The sequence below is a fragment of the Teleopsis dalmanni genome, chromosome 1 (assembly GCF_002237135.1).
Source record: "Teleopsis dalmanni isolate 2A chromosome 1, ASM223713v2, whole genome shotgun sequence".
Lineage (NCBI taxonomy): Eukaryota > Metazoa > Arthropoda > Insecta > Diptera > Diopsidae > Teleopsis > Teleopsis dalmanni.
The window spans coordinates 163,014,280-163,028,892 of record NC_051846.1 but is presented as its reverse complement, the minus strand read 5'-3'; the positions used below and the strand labels follow the sequence as shown (position 1 = coordinate 163,028,892).

General features: G+C 29.1%; 1 protein-coding gene across 2 annotated transcripts in view; it reads left to right on the top strand.

The window, feature by feature from the left end:
* LOC119669758 (serine-rich adhesin for platelets-like) overlaps positions 1–14,613 on the top strand; it is a gene marked incomplete at its 5' end in the record, with an annotated part of 110,951 nt that overhangs the window by 92,845 nt on the left and 3,493 nt on the right. For both annotated transcript variants that reach the window (XM_038079774.1, XM_038079773.1), the window contains 3 exon segments: positions 12,000–12,207; positions 12,805–14,041; positions 14,112–14,308. In XM_038079774.1, the coding sequence (XP_037935702.1) occupies positions 12,000–12,207; positions 12,805–14,041; positions 14,112–14,308 (1,642 nt within the window).

The following is a 14,613-nucleotide window of genomic DNA, read 5'->3' as shown; positions in this document are numbered from 1 at the left end:
TCCAACGAATTATATCAGAGAATAAACTAATTAAATAAAAATTCGATTATTTCCAAAGATCACTGATGATGAGTACTTGACAATATGGTCAGCGTTCTATGGTTAACTAAATTTCAATAAATTAATCAAAATATTTGTTGTTGTTTGTTTAAACTCTTCTATATATTTATAATTTTAATAACTACATACACTTCTCAAATAAACGAAACAATTATTTTAAAATCATATTTATTTTATAAATTAAATGCATTATATTAGGAAAATATCACAATACAGAAGAATTATCCTACTAAATATTAATCAACCGAAAAATTAAAAAAATAAGAAAACAATAAAGAAAATTCCTTCATTCTACTTACTCAAGCAGTTAGTGCACAACTAAGTTTATAGATAAACAATATGTTAGACTGAAAACACTTATTTAGCAAACAAAAAAAAGAATCACAACATGTTATGAGTGGCAATGGATCGCAATTTTTGTTATGGCAGTTGTAAAAATAGTCACAACGCAATGTAGATAACTTAGAACTATAATGAAGCAACATTTTTATAATGGTAGCTGTAAAAACAGCAAAAATAACAACGCCTTATAATAATTGAGAAGTGTCACAACGCGTTGTGATCGTTAAGAAGTTCCACAACGCGTTCTGGCTGCATTTACAGTTACCATAACATGAATATTGCTTCATTGTTGTTTGGAATTGTGCCACAACGCATAGTAATCATTGATAAATGTCACAATGCGTTGTGGTTATAGAAAAGTGCCACAACGCGTTCTGGAACCTATCTTTAAGTACTATACTGATACTTAAATGCACCATTTCAGTTAACTTGAAATATAACTAAGGTTAATAGTCTCATATGTTATTAAAAACAGTGCTTCTCATTTGTATAGATTCATTATCTTTTATTTGCATAAATCATTTTTGGTTATTAGAAAATAGTACATAGCGCTTTTTCTTACATTTGGAAACTGGGAGCTTAAATAAAAACTTAAGTACTTAAGTTTTCCTGTTTAGGTCATTAGGGGTAAGACAATAAAAAAAAATAGTTATGTATTTAAAAAACAATAGAACTGTGTCTCATACAAAAACTTTACTGAATACTTACTTCGAAAAAGTTATTAAAAATAATCAACAATAAATAAAGAACTATCATTAAATTTGATTTTTAATTATCAATTACGAGTATGACAAAATAAACTATTTTCTAAATAGAAAATTAAAAGGTTTTTTTGAAAAGTTGTGAATTACAACAACAAAATATTTATTTTTAATTAATTGAATTTTTGACTAAGTACACAGCTGTTTTGGGTATTGCCGAATATCTATACTTAGTTGTCTTTATGGAAATATAGAAATATATTATATCTTTAACACCGATCCATAAAATCCTTAACTTCCCGACTCATGTATAGTTGTATAAATTATATATAAAGTTGAATGAGTTGTAAATTTGCAAATCAATTAACTTTTAAAATTTATTTTTTAATAAGTTTAATATACTCTAAGACTGCAAGTACCAAGGACTGAACTTGTTGCTTGTCAAATCTAAAGTTCAGAGTCAGTTTTAATGAGCCAACTGATCAAAAGCCGTACTTGAAATATTTTCTATATCGCTTTCTTTCTTGATTTCATTAAATTTTGTGCAAACAACATAACATCGTTGTTGTTGCAAGTTCATTGTTATTAAAATAATTAAAATTGATATAATTTTTACACGAATTAAAAGTAAAATAATTTTTAAATTAATTAAATTCCAAGTCATTTTTAAATATGTGAAAATAAATAATTAAATAAATAATAAAATAAATAATTTTCAAAATAATTAAAATTGAAATATTTTTTAAAACATTTGAAATTAAAATAATTGTTTAAATAAATAAAATTAATAAATATTTAAAATAATTGAAACTTAAATAATTCCCAGCCCACTACAATAAACAAACTACCCAAATTAAATTTGATATAATTTTTGAAATAATTAAATATAAAATAATTCTTAAAATAAAGTAGTTTTTAAAATAATGATTATTAAAGTAATTTTTAAAATAGCTAGTTCAAATAATAGTTCAAAAATAATATTCAAAATAATTAAAATAATAATAATATACAATATAATAATAATAATAATATATATATATATATAAAAAAAAATAATATATAATATAAATATATATATATTATATATATATATATATATAATATATATATTCAAAAAATATTCACGTTCACTTGTGCATTTTATGAAGGCATTAGTTGTTGTGACTAATTCTTATTATTTATTAACTATTAGTATATTAAATATTATCATATTTTGATTATAATATTATTATAATAATATAATGTATATATATATATGTTATATATATATAAATAAATACTATACTTAATATAAAATACTTTTTGTTGGCTTATTTAAAAGCATATGCGAAATTCTTGCTGGCTTATTTAAAAGCATATGCGAAATTCTTGCTGATAGTTAATAATTTTGTTATTTTATATATATATATATATATATATATAAAAAAAGTATTTTTTTTTATATATATATATTTATTTAAGTATTTTATATTAAGTATAGTATTTATTTATATATATATATACATATATATATACATTATATTATTGTAATAATATTATAATAAAAATATGATAATATTTAATAATACTAATAGTTAATGAATAATAAGAATTAGTCACAACAACTAATGCCTTCATAAAATGCACAAGTGAACGTGAATATTTTTGAAAAAGAAAAAAATATTTCAACAATAAATTAAAAATAAAATTTTTAAATTCCTTGAATTTCCATATATAGATAATACCTGCCAATAATGAACAATTTAAATTAATTAAAATATTTAAAATAAAAACACATACTCAACAGCTTAATAAAAAACAAATTTATATAATCTTCAAATGAACTTCCAATGAACGTAAGAGACTACACACATGAGCACTTTCCCCCACCCCAAACGCTTGCAAAATGGTAGTCTCCACACTTAACATCACACTTGATAATAACGCAGCGCCGTCGGTGTTAATGCCAGAAACTATTGTTGCTGCATCGGCTGGAGCAGCGGCCACAACAACAACTACAATAACAACAGCAACAAGTGCCAATGGAAATAAAGTGAACACAAATTTCAATAATAATTATCAAAAGCACATAAGCAATTATAACAACAACAACAACAATAATCACACTAATGATGATTTGCTTTTGAATTATATGAAAAGTGTTAATGCTGCGAATAGTGCGACTGCGAATGCGAATGCAAATGCGAATAATAATAACAATAACAATAACAATAATAGTAATATAAATAATTTAAATAATACAAATTGTGATATTAATAATTTAAGTGAAATAAGTTTAACACCTAAAAAAACATCAACAAGAGAAACAACAGCAATAGAATGTGATAGCAATAACAGTGAAGATAATTTATCACAAAACCAACATCAACAACAACAACAACAGCAACAGCAGCAACAGCCACAAACTGAACTAAATTCTTCCTTTTCGCAAAGTGGCTCACCAATCAATTTATCGTTTCGTTTACAACAACAACAGGCAAGTAAATAGTTTCACACTAAGCATGTTTCCAACATTGCGAGTAGCTACAGAAACAACAACAACAACAACAACAACAATGTAGGCTATAATGTAATAAAAATAAAATTATTAATTATCAGCAAGAATTTCGCATATGCTTTTAAATAAACCAACAACAATTATTTCATATTGAGTATTTATAACAACAACAACAACAGCCGAATAGTCAATAAAGAACAACAACAACGCATGGAATGAAATTGAAACGGCTTTACCTTTTAACCAAGTTTTGTTTTGTTGTTGCTTAAACAAATATAAAAAATTTGTTTAATGATGTCATACTGTTAAAGTATGAAAAAAGTGTTCAAGTGTGGAAAAAGAAACAACAAAAACAATAACAACAACAACAAATACTTAAAATATTATATATAAACAAAATATTTTAATGTTATTACATAGATTGGCTGGTATATTTTTTTAATAAAAATTTCTTTTCAAGCAAAATTTATATTATTTTTTGTTTGTTGTTTTTTGTTTTGTTATTGTTTTTGTTGTTATTTCTTGTTTTTATTATTGTTTTTATTAATTAATAAAAACTCGGCTTAAAATATTTGAAAGAATTTTTTTAACAATTCAAGTGAAAAATGTTTATGAAGTGAGGCAATTCTTCTCGATTAAAGATTTTTGGTGGGAGCTTCTCAAGAATGAATGAATCGAAAGACTCACAAAACTATTAATAGTAAACTATTATTATCTTCTAGAATAGAGATTATAGTTAAGATAAGATATAGACAGGGTACTTTTGTGTCAACTATGGTTATAGTTTACAAAATATACTATTTCACTTGAGAGACAAGTATTTTTTCTAAAATACTAGTTTATATTTTGCAGAATATGAAGAGTTTAATTTCCAATAAATCTTATTTACATACTTGTGAGTGTAGACTTTGAAACATATGACAATAGATATACCTATCATTCTTGACTCTTTTATACCATACACTCTACCTTCTGCTCAAAAAGTATCCGAATTTTGTTGTTTGTTAACTACTCCTTAAGTAATAGACCTTTTTCAAAACATATGGTACAAATTTGAGCGCCATCTGTCAATTATTTTGTTTACAGCAGCTGTTAATGTGAGACTACCTCAAGTGCTTTTAGCGATTTTTACAAACACGGCACAACTGTCAGCGCTCAGGCACCATATTCGCCAGATTTGGATCCGTGCAATTTTTTTCTGTTCCTGAAACTCAAATTACCCCTTCGTGGTAAACGGTTTGAGTCGTTTGAATCGGTAAAAGAGAATTCACTAAAGGAACTAAAAGCCATACCTTCACGGGCCTACGAAAAGTGTATGGAAGATTGGGGAAGGAGCATATTTTAAAGGAGATAAAACTTAGCTTTGGTTGTACGATTGTAGATCTATCTACCTACTCGCGCTTGATGAGTAATATGCGTAATATTACAGAACGGCTTGAAACCCGTTCTCCCCTTATATATGCAACTGATTAATCATGACACATTTACTTGTTATAAATTAAATAGTATATATCAATAACATTAATTATTTACTTATATATATCTATTTAATTTATGTAAGTTAATATATAAAAAATTTAATACATATAGTTGCGTATAAATTTTCGATAATTAAAACAATTTTTTTCCGCAAATATAATATATAGTACATAAATATTATAATTTACATTAAAATTGTTAAGTGCTTTTTAAATATGCAAAAAAATTTTTATTTCCCACGATTTTAATACGTGAGAGGTGTGCCTTCAGATTTTGTTTGCTTAGCGCAAAAGTTTAAAAAATTCTGAATCTGTTATATGATATATATGAATACATTATATATCTGTCAATATTCATATTCTATAGTTATATATACTGTATAGTATATTGGTATGTACAAAGGCACATAAATATATAACTTTACATTTACTTAAGTGACATGTTTAGTGGGTTGTATGGAAAACCATTAATATTATTAAATTATATATTTAATAAACATACCTATATACATACATATACACATAGATAATTAATTATCTATTTTTTTAAACACAATTCAAATATATTTTGCAGTACTTAAATAAATAGTATAATTTTTTTTTTTATGGAAATATTAATTATTTAACAGAAACTTATGCAATTTATTTGCATTTTTATTTGAATGCTTAAAATGCACGTGAAGCTCGGGGAATTTCTGTAAATACTTCTTAGAAAAATTTTCCTTTCATTATAATAGTTAGATATATTATTCAAAAGTATATTTCCATTATAAATTAAAAAAATATAAATTATTTAACTATTTAATTCAAAACCTTTAGTATATATAATAAGTTATATTAATCTAAAAGTACATTGCTGTATGAGAACTATCTCAACAATGTGATAATTGTGTAGAAAAAATAATTCTAAGATACTTTTAATATATTAATATATAATATATATATTAAGAAGTACTTTTTACTTCAGTATAATTATTTTTTCACACTATTTAATTATTTCAATAGTAAAAGGTCTTAATGGGAGCAAAAACTAATAAACTTGATCACGTGAATGGTTAATAACTTTACTAAAATATAAATAAACAATGTACAGCAGATAATAAAATATTTACAAAATTAAAAGGAATTTAGTAGATAATAGTCTGCTACAGATATTTCTAAATGTCTATCCCAGATTTTAAAAAAGTCCATAGGAGTTTTGAAACTCACTGCAGATCCGCTGCGGATTGACAGTATTAATAATAAGGATAAGAACAAAGCACTATTTAAGATATACAAGGTATACAAGGTATATATAAAAAAAAAAGATTTTTATCTTTTTTCTGGCAGTAATATGATTTTAAGCTCATAGAACTTCTGAACTTTCCTAACCAAAAAACTGATCCAAATCTATTTTGATATATTATTTACAGCAAAGATTTTGCTGTCTTTAAAATTGTATGGAGACCGTAATAATCCAACGGTATTAAATCTGTAGATATAGATTGGGAATGTTGGGTATGGTAATATATATATATATATATGTGTGTGTGTGTGTGTCACCATATATAGATTGTGGTATTATCCGGTAAAAGCTCAACAAGAAACTATTCGTTTAAAATTCCGCCAAACATATAGTATCCTCCTTTTCTGATGCTATCTGCCTATTTTATTCCTCCAAATAAACTCTTTTTTGATCGCGTTTTAAGGTCTCTAAAGTAGTTCATCTTCTGTAATTCATTATCTCATCTGCAGTGACAAATTGATTTAAAAATATATAAAATTTAGTTTTTACGTCGTTTGGGTTATTATATATTACATCGATTTTTCAGGTTGGAAAATATAATCATATACTTCAAAGCAACGGAACAGTTTTTATATGTTTTATGCCTTGGATTTAGATTGGATATTAAACTAGGATATTTAATGTAATCATGAATAGTCGAACTTAGTAATTTTAGTCTCTTAGTGATATCAGCATTGTGGTCTACCGAGTAATGTGAATCTTTAAAATCCAAAATTAACGGAGAAAAAATTTTACATAAGTTTCGACTTTTTAATAGAAAAATAGAAAAATATTTCGATTAACCATATAATACATCGTGGCTTAATAAGTTCCCGATCTAAGAAACAAAATTTTACTTAGAAACTGGACGTTGTTGGTCAACATATTCTCCAGCAAGAGTAAGTAGGAACTTTTGTTCTTTCTCTCAATATAGATCTCAATTTCGGTAATCATTTTCTTACTTTTTCATAGGCATTAAATTTCTTTTCCTGAAGTATCATAATTTAGGCTATCATTTTTTCTTTTGAACCAAAATTCTTTCTCTGGAGCATCTCAACTTCGGTTTTCAGTATTTCATTTGTCCCATTTTTTTTATCCTAGAGCAGACATCAAGTCTGCAAAAAACCAGCAGCCCAAGTGGACCACATCTGGAGAGTACATTAAGTGGGAAAGCACTTCGAAACTTATTCGAAACTTCGAAATTTATTCAATTTAATCATTGGTTTTTGACTATTGGTGCAATGTTAAAAAACTTTTAATCGTTTTAGATACCAACTAAAGCATGTTCAAATTTTGATATATAATTTCTCTTTCTTGGTAAAGCACTTTTACTCAATAATGTCTGTGATGACTTGGATGATCTAGTCCAATAAGAGCTTTTTTAAATTTTGATAATAATTTATTCAAATGATTTTATAAAAGTATAGCCCAGCATATCTTCTTGACGAAATGTATATTGCATTTGCTTTGAAAAAGTGCAATTCTGAAATAGCAGTAAACAATTGTAAACACTCTAGCTTTTGACGTGTTAGTATATATTATATTATAAATATCACCAGATGAAATCATCAAATGAAATCTGTAAACTAGGATTAACATGGAATTCTCAGGAAAGCAGAAGACATGCTAGGCCCAAGTAAACGTGGAAGCGAGCACTAGAGAAAGAAATCCAAGCAAGCGGCAAAATTTTTGAAGAAGTTAAAACCCTGGCAAAAAATCGTGACTGTTGGAAAAAGTTCGTTATGACCCAATGTTCCCCTGGGAACGTACTGGAATAAATATATATTATAAATATCTGAAATTTATATGTTTTATAAATATGGGACATAGCTCCATATGGATATTTTTGGATTGGAGGTATGTCTCTTTCATATCTAAATACTCTCACTTTTTTGTCATTGGCTATGATGTTGAGTAAATAATAAAAATTTTATTATATTTAATGGAATTATTCCGGATATTTTTGAATGGGATGTATGTCTCATTTTTATCCAAATTCTCTCTATTCTTTGTCACACATCACCGTCTATGGTGTTGAGTAAATTATATAAATTCCATTATATTTATTGGAATTTCCGACAATTTTTTATCCAAAATAATTTTTGATTCGTTTGTTGTTTAAAAATTTTACAACAAAAACGAAGGTAACAGCATTATGGTTTCTTTATATGGTTGGACATGTGATTTACAAATTTGCAAAAAATAATTCGGTAACATTTCTAAAAGGTCAAAACTACTTCTGGAGTCAACACATTTTTATTGGCTACTGCTACCGTGAAGGTTGCCGCGGCAGCAATTTTCAGTTGCAAGCAAATATCAATGAAACAATATAATTAAATAAAAAATATTTACTTATTATATAAGAATAAGAAATACAAAAATAAAATATTATTTAAATATCTTTTTGAAAAAATATTTAAAAAATATGTTGACATGTTTAGATTTTTTGCTTTTGAACCGAGTTTGTGTGCTACATTGAGTGCTTGTATTCTGCACTTTTGTGCTTTGCATAATGATTTTCACTTGTTGGGAGACGCAGTCACCCTTTTGCGCTCCTAACCTTAAGACGCACTTGTGCTGCTGGTGCACTCGCTTCTTGGCCTCTTCGTTTTGTATTCGGTTGAATTGTACGTAATCACACTTGAAAGGTTTCCTAAGTGGCAAAAAATATCAATAAAAACAACAAAAAATCAAAATCATTAAGTAAAAATATTGTTGCTTGTTGCAGTTCTCAGTTCTTAGTGCTTCTCCGTCTTCGGTTCACGGCTCCCAGTTCCCAGTTTGTAAACAGCAGCTTCAAGTGGCTACAATTTTATTTATGGTATCGGTTTATGCTTTATAGTTGGAATATTTCACCATTTATGCCTTCGCATGTGACTACAATGTAGTTTGTATCTCACCACTTGCGGGCGCCTTAATGGTTTGGGTTTTTTTTTTTGTTTTTTTTTTTTGATTTGGATTCTTGATGCGCCCCTCCTCATTTGTCGGATTGTTGTCGCAAATTGTTGTGATTTATTTTGTGTCATTTGTGCTGTTCCAAGTATTTCAGCACTTAAGCGCCATTCAATGCAAATGATTTAATCATTTAGTTAAGCTGCTCCAAGTGGCAAAAAACGTTGGAACACCATTCTGTAGGTTGCCCATGATTGGAGGTGTGGGCTTACGGGTGGGCAGTTAAATAGTTACATAGAGAGATAGAGTGGGGATAGTGGGTTAGGTTAAAAGTTTACTTTGAATGCACTAATTAAATTAATGCGATTGTTGTTGTTTTCGATAATCGTAGAAACCAGGTTGAAGAGGTACAATATAACACAAATGAACATGAATTTAGATTAAGATAAGCGTTTTAAATGATTTGATGCTTTAATGCTTAAGGTGCCAAATACTTAAAATGTTAAAAATAAAAATTACTTCAGTAATTATAAATAAAAAGAAATTTCATTTTTAACTGATTTAAGTTATTCTATGGTAGAGATGAATAGTTTTTCATTCTATTCAATAGGTTCATTAGGCTTTAATTAGAATCGCCCAATAGGTTTTAATGAGATTTTACACTTCCGCAAAAAAACTGTTTTCTTTTATATAATTCTTTATAAAACAGGAGGTTGCCACGAAAAAAGAAGTAGATAGACATCTCTTATCGGATGAATAGATTAAACTCTTTTATGTATGTTCCATACTACAAATTAAAGTGGAGGTTAAACTTGGAGACATACTATTAGTTGAAAAGGGATTACAATAGGTCTCTAGGTAGTACCGCGAATAGCTTCACATAATAATAATAATGGCAAAAAATATCACGAATCTATCTCAGATCCGATGAGACTTCCTTTAATAAAACTCTAAGCACAGCAATATCTATTATCTACTATATATAAGCAATAATTAAATTATTTTTTAAATGAAAGAGACTGGCATTAAAACATATAGAATGCCACGAAATAAGAAGTAGATGGATATCTCTTATCGGATGAATAGATCAAACACTTTTATGTATGTTTCATACAACAAATTATAGTGGAGATTAGACATAAAGAAATACTATTAGTTGACAAAGGAATCACAATACATCTCTAGGTCGTAGCGCGAATTTCCTAACATAATAATAATAATGGCAAAAAAATGTACGAATCTATCTTAGATCCGATAAGACTTCTTTTAATAAAACTCTAAGCACAGCAATATCTATTATCTACTACATATAAGCAATAATTAAATTCTTTTTTAAATGAAAGAGACTGGCATTAAAACATATGGAATGCTAAAAAACGTGTATAAGGATCAATGTCTGTTCCACGCAAATATTTGGCATTAATTAGGCTAACTTCATGATAGTTGCAAAGGACCCTAAAGACGATAACCAAATACCATAATTAAAAATCAATCACAAAACAAAAATAAGCATCGGAAGAGTTAAAAAAATCTTCGAACAAGCTATGTGTCGAAAGAAAACCGGTGTACCGAATAGCACAATCAATCGATTTTAAGTATGAGATTCCGGCTGATGGATTTTTTGTGCTGTTAAAAATTTAACTAAGATATACGTCATAGGCATGCCCGACATTGCAATTGGTAATCAAAGACAGTGTTTTAAATAAGAAGTAAAGATAAACGTAAAAATGAGGCTCGGAAGCGACCAAAACAGTCTATAGAAAGTTACGGTGGAATAAAAATTAAAGAAGATTACGTTATCTTTGACAAAAAGAAAGTTGCCAAAAAATTTGTCACAAAATATCAGATGGAAAAAGTTGAATATTGGAACTTGGGAGGATTTGGGAATTGGGAGTTCTGGAGAGATCAATCGGAAAATCAAGAACAGTGTTTTTGTAATAACATATGGAAACGAATCATCCGCAAAAGCGTGAATGATAAATTAAACCAAGAAGGCATCATTTTAGCCATGACTTTGTGTTGATTCTAGCTGTTTCCTAAACTTAAATTATCTAAGAAATGAAATCATTAAGATGCCATTGTTACTGTTTATTTGAGAGTCGAAGCCTAGAAACTAAAATAAGCTTTGGGACCTAATAACAATTTTGACCATTGAAAATGTTCCGAAATGTTTGTTCAAGGTTTCAATAGGTATATTGATCCGTGAGTAGTTTAGTTTAAATAAATATTAATAGGATAGTAACGTAAAAAGAATTTAAAAGTTTTTATGATTTTTATAGTCGGGTCGGGAAACACTGGTTAAAAGCAAATGGTAGAAAGTCACTCCGATCAATTTTAATGGTATCATACTGAGTTCTTTACAATTCTGAGAGAAACAAAACATTACATAGATGTAAAATATACTACATTTTATATCTATTCTTATATATGTTATAGTATGTTCTGGAGAAGTTAATTGGGTTATTAAGATTGTAATGGAAAAACGTGGGTCATCAAAACAACTTTTCTTAATATCTTTGATTTATAAGTAAAAGATTACGGCCAAAAACAATCGATTTATTTAAAAAAAACTATTTTAATGTGAATGTATATTAGCCATATGTTCTTATATATATCAAATATAATATAGATAATATAAATATATAGTACTATGTATACATTTTTTTGTACTGTTATTTTGTTTTTTATAACATTTTTATATCATAATTTCATTATTTTTATATCCTTAAGAGAAATATAACAGTTTTTATTCTTCTTTATTGTAGGAACAGTTACGAAGGCGAAGGGAAGAAGAGGAGCGAATTGCGCAGCAAAATGAATTTCTGCGTGCAAGTTTACGTGGTTCACGTAAACTGAAGGCCTTACAGGATAACAAAGCCGTGGCGCAGCAACAACAAACTGTGGCTGTGGAACGAGTCAGTGGTGTAGAAAATGAAGCCTACATGGAAGATGAAGAAGCGGAAAAAATTAATGGTAGGTTCATTTTAAAATCATCCTTACATCGTACTGTATATTTAGTGATTTTGTTTTCTTGCATACCTAGGATTTTTATTCTATTTGTATTTCTGACCCAAGAGCTATTTATTTCTTTTCAACTAATTTATTACTTTTTCGATTGTTTCAAGGCTTCAGATATCAGTTTTCAGACTCCTCGAAAGAGGATTTCTAAGCGTTGTCCTGCTAAGGTTGGGATTTACACAACAAATTAGAGATATTGTATCATCCTCCTCCTCTTAGCAGTTTTTGTGATATAAATTGAGTGATATATTGTATATCACGCCAATCAACTATATATTGAATGATTTTTTTATTATTTAAATAATTATTACAATTATTATAAACATCTGCATCAATAATTAAATTTTTATTACTCATTAATTATTTATCATAAAATTATTAATGCATTGTTGTTTATTATTTTTCAATTGTTATATTTTTATTTCCTCGCCACAATAATAATACATTATAATATAAACAAATTTGTTTCTTAATGAATCATTATAATATCTTATTAATTTTAAATTAATTGTTATTAAAATGAATAATTAACAAATTTAAATTTATTTACAGGGTATGGCGAACTTTTAAGTGCACTAACAAGACTCCAGGGTCAGCTCTCCAAAAATGGTATGTCAACACTTGCTGGTCGAGTGTCGACAGCCCACAATATTTTGGCCGGTTCTGGTGTGGCGCATGCTTTGGCAGCACGTACAGCAGTACTACAACGTCGTAGACCACGTGTTGCTAATCCAGTGAGTACTGGAGCCATTGATTTGCAAAAGGATATCGTAGAGTTTCTAGCTCAATCGAATTCACCAACGGCCATAGAGTTAGGAAATTTGTTAACCAGTTATGAAATGGAAGGACTCTTATTAGCGCATGATCGTGTAGCCACATTAACAGATGCAACGCCTTCACCGCTATTAAGCGGTACAGGTAGTCCGCAAATAACCGCAGCGACTGCAGTAACAGCGTCACTACCAAAACCAGCAATTGTACGTGGCACAGCAGTAGCTCCACCGGTAGTGCCACCACCAATGGCGCAACGTAGTGCCATGCCTTTACCACAAAACATCACAAATCAACTTCCAGCAGGTTATATGAAGACCTCCTCAATGCGACCTGACTCACCGCCACTAAGTGCCTGTTTTGGCACGCTAAACGATCAAAACGATACAACCAATATACGGATTATACAAATCGAAAAGTCAACAGAACCACTCGGTGCCACAGTGCGTAATGAAGGTGAGGCGGTGGTTATTGGACGTATAGTACGCGGTGGTGCCGCTGAAAAATCTGGTCTACTGCATGAAGGTGATGAAATACTCGAAGTAAATGGTCAAGAATTGCGTGGCAAAACAGTGAACGAAGTGTGTGCACTACTGGGCGCTATGCAAGGAACATTAACTTTCTTGATTGTACCAGCTGGTAGTCCACCACCTGGTGGTGGTCATCGTGAAAATGCTGTGCTACATGTGCGCGCTCATTTCGATTATGATCCAGAAGATGATTTGTATATACCATGTCGGGAGTTGGGCATCAGTTTTCAGAAAGGTGATGTCCTGCATGTTATATCACGTGATGATCCAAACTGGTGGCAAGCGTATCGTGAGGGTGAAGAAGATCAAACGCTAGCCGGCCTCATACCTAGTCAATCGTTTCAACATCAGCGTGAAACAATGAAACTGGCCATTGCTGAAGAAGCCGGTCTGGCGCGTAATCGTGGGAAGGATAGTAGTAAGGGCGCTACGTTATTGTGTGCACGAAAAGGACGAAAGAAAAAGAAGAAGGCCAGTTCTGAGGCGGGGTAAGTTTTTTTGTTGATTAATATGCGTTCTAGGACATAGATATAACATATTCTTACTCGGTGTTTTTAGTTATCCTTTATATGCGACAACAGCACCGGATGAAACTGATCCCGAAGAAATTTTAACATATGAGGAAGTCGCTTTATACTATCCACGTGCCACACACAAACGTCCAATTGTACTAATTGGACCACCCAACATTGGTCGCCACGAATTGCGTCAACGTTTGATGGCTGATTCAGAACGATTTTCAGCTGCAGTGCCACGTAAGTACTAAGCACCGAGTTTTAGAATTAATAGAACTAGAATCAATAGTGACTTGTTTTGTTGGATGTATGGATATTTGGAATAAATGGATTATATTCAGAATATAGAGAATTTTAGCTCAGAAGTCATTATCTGTTTGCTAGATGATTATTAATTTACATCTTAGAATTCATTTGAATGTCGTATTCTGTAAGGACTAGAATATTCAATTTTAATTGTCATGCTTTACTAAAATTTTTCCTTTTTACTTTCCTTTTTTTAGTTTTCTATTTATTTGAGGAAAAACTTAAAAAGGGTAACAAAG